At 40.8% G+C, this 6,000-nt stretch overlaps 1 protein-coding gene across 3 annotated transcripts in view; it reads right to left on the bottom strand.

Annotated features, from left to right (window-relative positions):
• LOC109033870 (small G protein signaling modulator 2) overlaps nucleotides 1-6,000 on the bottom strand; it is a 166,506-nt gene that overhangs the window by 133,852 nt on the left and 26,654 nt on the right. Inside the window, exon 2 of one of the 3 annotated variants that reach the window (XM_072301632.1) lies at nucleotides 5,563-5,658. The exons of 1 other annotated variant lie outside the window; for it this stretch is intronic. In XM_072301632.1, coding sequence (XP_072157733.1) covers nucleotides 5,563-5,658 — 96 coding nt within the window. Of the gene's footprint in view, nucleotides 1-4,536; nucleotides 5,093-5,562; nucleotides 5,659-6,000 lie in introns of those variants that run through there. One more of the 3 variants, XM_072301634.1, reaches the window with a different exon arrangement.

Raw genomic sequence — 6,000 nt, 5'->3', positions numbered from 1 at the left:
TCTGGTTACAAATCGAGAAGTCAAAATGCCTGTCAGAGGGCGAGTGAAGTTGATCACTGCGGACGGTTCGAAGGGCAACCCGAGAAGAGGGGCCCGAAGGGGGGGCCCGGGGGGCCGGGGGGCCGGGGTTGGGGCTTTTCCGGGAACCCGGAGGAGCGGGTGGCGGGAGCTTTTGGTCACGTTTCTTGGAACTGAGAACCATGTCCCCATTGTCCCCTCATCCGCCAACGATTTAATTTACCGTGAATCACTCTGCTTTTCCTCCCCGTTGCCCCATCCCAAAGTTGCCGCTTTTCTCCCCAAACAGCTATAACTGTACACTGCCGTGTCAAGGAAAAACACCGTAAGTGCATTTAGGCGTTGCCATATTTTCTTCAATAACAAACGAATGTTCTGGGAAAATTCTGAATATTTTTCCTCCAATTTTTCAGACAATTTTGTCCGTAGTTTCATCTAAATTATCTGAAAATTTCAAGGAAAAATATGCTCAAAAATGCATGTTTTATTCGGGGAGATTTGACAACTCCCGAATGTTCATACGGCGTTCTTCCGTATCACGGCAGAGCTGTAGAGTGCACTATTATTGATTTTTTATTTAATTGATGACCTCATTCGGCTTGGGGAGGTGAGGGGGGGGGGAAGTTTGCAATGAAAGTTATGGGTGTTGTTCCCTAGCGATGTGTAGGTATTCAAATAGGAGCTCAAAATATGCAATTTGGCGCTTGTTTCCCATGGCTTCATATCGCTCAAAAAAATCACGAAGAATTCTCCCAAAAAGGGTACACTCTCAATTTTCCAAAAATGGAAGATTTAAAAATTACTGAACAAGCTAACTGTCTTAAATGCAGAGAAATTGTATGCAACCCCTATCTCCTTAACCCCTTGAATACCCCCCCCCCCAGCGTCTTGAATTAAGTCAATATCTGTGCCATCCAAGGCGTAAATGTGAAACATGTTACTCAGAAAATCAAGAATTCCTCGAATGTTTTCCTCCTGAAAAGGGGGCTAGTGGAAAACGGTATAGAAACTACAGTAGGAATTTTTACTATCATTTTTACTCTGAGAAGTTGATGATGAAAAACCTTACTTTAAGGGAACAGTTGGCAACGATGCGCTATAGCGGCGCAACAGCTGGCTCCTAAATTCTACCCGACAATGAACAACATCGATAGAAGATGATACGGGTTAACCGAGGCGGCATAAATGAGGTCTTACAGAATTTTGGCCCGCTTTTGGCGTCCTGACAAGAGGGGTACACCAACTTTTCCTTCGTGTTTTTCCTTGAATATACTTTTCACTCGATGAATATTCACAATCCGCAATGATGCAGTTAGGTTTTTAATTTTCCATGAAACGAAAATAATAAAAAATCGGTTGCTATATTTTGTTTCCCTCTATCTGATGTGACATTTTGCCCGTGGCACATATTTTTTTCTCTCCTTTGTTTAATATTACATCCCGCATTGGTTTGATTAAAAAAGATGAAAAAGTCATAGATGAGCAACTTGTTTAATAAATGTTTGCAAACTACTATTATCAGATTTTTATTCCATGACCAGGCGCAGAACACCGAGGCATAAAATTTATAGGCAAATTAAGAAATTTTAACAACTTTTTAATCACATAAACATTAATACTGAGTTTTCTGTCGTTTTTGTTATTCATTCCCTGGTAAAAATTGGCAGTAGAATCTGTGTTCCAAAATACCATAGACCTACAGCCGGCTGTAAGATTTCCAATAGCTTCTATAGCCGGCTACCCAATTTCTTATAGCCTTTTACAGCCGATGTAATGGCGATTACTAAGCAACAGCCAGGCGATTAAGTGTATGCTAAACGTTACTAATTCCGGATGCTAGGACTTAGTGAGTTTTTGGACTACTGCTCTCTTTTTGGGCCGTAGTATCTTGATTTATTTTGCGAGGAAAGCTCCGTACTTTTGATGGATGCCTGCCAGTCCTAATATATTAGAGCGCCTTCAGTGTCGTATGACACTGTGCAATACCTCTGGTGTGAAATAGTTGCTTCAAGCGCCGCCCGTGGCACGCTGCGGTGCGGCAGGCGGTCAGCTAGCGCGAAACGCGCATTGGCGCCTACAAACCTAACAGGGATACTTCACGCGTTGCGCAATGCGTGAAGTATTCATGTTAGGTTTGTAGGCGCCAGTGCGTCGCCGCTCCGCTTTGTGATAGGCTCTAATATTTAATCTGGCGGAGTCAGCGTTATCCAACTCATGATTTTGAAATGTTTGCACATCCTGCATGGATTATTCTCATTTTAATTGATGAAAGAATGTATGTATTAAAGGAAAATATAATGTGTGTTTTGTAAATATTAAGGTGGTTCCGTATCTAACTTAATAATTACCGAAGCACATGAATATCTACACACTTTTTTATAGCCTCTTATAATCGATGGCGAAAAAGCAACAGCCAGGCGATAAAGTGTAAAGCCCGGCGATAGGAACTATATCCCGGCTGCATAATTTTTTATAGCTCCGCATAGCCCGGTCGTATGATTTTCTCCGCATTCTACAGCCAGCTATATGATTTTCTATAGCTTTCTTTAGCCGGCTATAAGAATTCCTGTGGTATTTTGAAACGCAGCTCTTATCGCCAATTTTTACCAGGGTTGCGTCCCCCACTAACTGTACACCGTAGGAATACTGGCGTGGCACTGTATTTAAATAACGTTACCAAAACACCAAGCGTTAATTTTTTATTTAGTGGACCATTTCAGAACCTTCAAAAAAAATGTATATATTCGAGAAAGTTCAAAATTCGTTGAATCGATCACAGACGCCACCCTGCTTGACTTGTTCCTAATCCTATTTAGAGAAAAATAAGAAAGCGAGGAGGAAAAAAGTCTACAAGAAATAATCCTTTGAGCGAAGACTTATCAGCAAAGTTATAGGTCGATGCGCTTCTCTGTTGTGCTGCAAGGGGAAAGTTAGAGCGCCTTCATTTATTGTAAACGCAATACTGGCATCCGCAGAGTAGGAAAAGTTGCATGGAATGTTGGGATCCTTTTTATCGATAGATGCTTTTAACTACCATCGGCCTGATACATTGCACGGTGGGTCGGTGCATCCCCTTTGTGTTTTATTTTTCCAGCCACACATGAAGCAATTCATTATGTTGAATTTCTACAAATTTCTCCTCATCTAAAAAAGAACTTTTAACGGAGTAGTCCCGTCCTTACCTTAAAACCCTGGATGTTCGTATAATGGGACTCGGTGTCCAAAGTCCTGTGCTCCCGGGCTAAAAAAGAACGCCGTATGATCATTCAGACGTTGCCATGCTCCCTCCAATAAAAAATTAATTTACTTGGGAATTGATGAATATTTTTCTTCGAATATTTCAGAAAACTTTTTACGCAATTGGACGTATTTCTATCGAACGGAACTAAGCGTCGATTTGAGTTCCTTTTGAGGAATTTAGAATCCCGGATAGCGCGTTCTGTCAAACGGACCTAAGCGCCATGGAAAAGCATTGCGAGTACAGGACGGAATAAGCCGTACGCCCGATTCCGCCGCCAATCCAAGCCCCCCCTCTACCTTCCTCGCCCTATGGCGCTTAGGTCCGTGAAACGATATGCATGCCTTCCTTCAAAAATACAGGATTTTATTCGGGGAAATTTGGCAAGTCTGAATATTGATGCGGGATTTTTCCTTAGCATGGCAGTTAGGCTGATCGGAATCGAATCTTTTTGAGGTGTCAATCGATGGGTAAATCAGTTGTAGACGCTGGCGCCTGAAAATGTTTCCGTTTTGCGGAAGAGTCAAATTGTAATTTTTCTTTCTTTAGTTTAAGAACCAAAACATATTTTTAAAATTAATTTTAACAGCTAATGTTAATGCTAACAACCACTACCCGATAGCTTTCTAACACTGATTAAAATAACAGCAAACTGAAGCAGATTTTTCAAATGAAATAAGAAACCTCTAAGGAGGCACACAGCATTTTAAGCACGTTCTATAAAGTAATGTATGACTTATTTTATTCAAGCGCTAATATGCTAATACCACAAAATAAGCGCTACGAAATCGGAGTTCGTTGAGAAACGATGTTGTGTCCGCTTTGTGGTTAGAAAAAGAATTCTCCACCAAAGCTCACCCAGTTCAGAGATTCGAAGGGAACATTTCTTCCTTTAGATTTATCTCCGTTGAAAGAAAGCCCTGCGAAAGTTTTATTCTTTCCGCTCTTTGCGGTCTCAACTTCTACGTTGGCGGACTATGAAAGAGGGGCAATATGTTCTTTGACATACATGAAGCACGGAAGAGCTATTCCACCCTTTTCATCCGCACTATGCACACCTAAGCATAAACGTTTACTAGATTAGCACACGTACATCTAACATCTAGACAAATGTACGATGAATTATCTAAACGGTGGCCAAGCAACTCAAACTACCTTAAAAGTTCTCGGTTCCACCAGTTACGCATACTGTAATGATTAAGTGAAATTTTGACTACTTTACTTGAAGCCGTCCAAATACTACGAAATCTAAGTAAGCAGAATTACTGAGAGAAACTTACATGGTTGCAAAATTGAAGTTTGGTGCCTCCGTCACTAAACTCACGTGAAAAAACGTAAAACGAAGACAATAAGTCGGCTGGATGCAGAAGAGTGGTAAAAATAATAAGAAACCACAGGTACCAACGTTAAATACACGCTAAACCACAAATGTCATGGAAAAATAATTCCTAGGCTTTAGGTGGGAAATTTAAAGGATTGAAGACGATGGAAGAAGTTGAAGAGCGGCGTGTCATTATTTCATATCGATGACAAGAGTCGGAATATGCGTATTTTTTCCTTATTTTTTCAAGAGGTGTCATTTTACCTTATGCGGACAAATATAAGTCACTTCGCTCTTGTAAATCTCTGTCGTTGGATAAATAGCTGTTCTTGAAGGTCACTGACTCTGAAATCGTGAAACGGCACTCCCATCACGGTGCGTTCCTTTAATAAGATAATAAAAAAGACATTAAATACATGGTACTATAAGGCAAATTGAAAGAGCTCTTAAAGGCGACTCAATAAGTAATCGTTGATAATTTCTGGTTTATCGAGACCTTTTGCCAAAAATCCATCATGCACACACAACATCTCACCCTAGTACGTAAGGTACCTATCAGTGTTCGAAATGTTATTTACTGGCACGAAAGTTTTTTAGGGATTATTCAAAAAATGTCTGCTGATCAAGAAATTATCCATTGACTTTCGAATCGTTCTTGAGAGTTCTTTAGAGTCAACTTAAACCGTATTTTTTTCCAACGGGTCGATAATTATTGACCTCTGATCGATAGCTCATCGAGCGACCTTGTCGAGCAAAAACGATTGCGAGACAGGCTTAATCGATGGATACGGACAAAGAGGCAAATAGTGAAGCCGGAAATGTTGTTTGCGGACTACGTTTCGACAACAGTTGATCTACTTGAAAACGGGTGCAACTATGGTTTATCTAGTATCTAACAGTGAAACTAGGAGGTGGCTTGAGCGACAATCGACGAGCAAGTATGTACCAAGTGGAAACGTGCCTATTGATTGAAAGTGGAACGTGCCTATTGATTTTTTCTTGTCGCACGACATGGACACCGACGACACCGAGTCGGAGATGGAGCGGTAAAACCTGAGCCGCGTTGGACTCGTCAGGTAGCCTAAAATCAGAAACATCAATCATCAAGAGACAACAATCAGGAAAAGCAATCATGTAAACACACTCATCGTTAAACGGAATCTTCAGCAGAGGAAGTTTATTTCAGAGACTCCGCAAAAAAATTCGAAGAATGTAATGAGGTGAAGGAAAAGTTTTTGGAAATCAGAAGCTTCAATCAGCAATAGACAACAATCAGGAACAGCAATCAGGTTAAAGACACTCATTGTTAAACTGAATTTTTAGCAGAGACGGTATATTCCAAATATCTCGCACTAACAATCTATACTATGTAATCGAGTGAGGCGAAAGTTAAATCTGGAGGTCAACGCTTTTTCTCGCTTGA

Source organism: Bemisia tabaci, chromosome 6 (assembly GCF_918797505.1).
Source record: "Bemisia tabaci chromosome 6, PGI_BMITA_v3".
Classification (NCBI taxonomy): Eukaryota; Metazoa; Arthropoda; class Insecta; order Hemiptera; family Aleyrodidae; genus Bemisia; species Bemisia tabaci.
The sequence above is the reverse complement of the archived record's forward strand: the minus strand, read 5'-3'. Positions and strand labels throughout refer to the sequence as shown.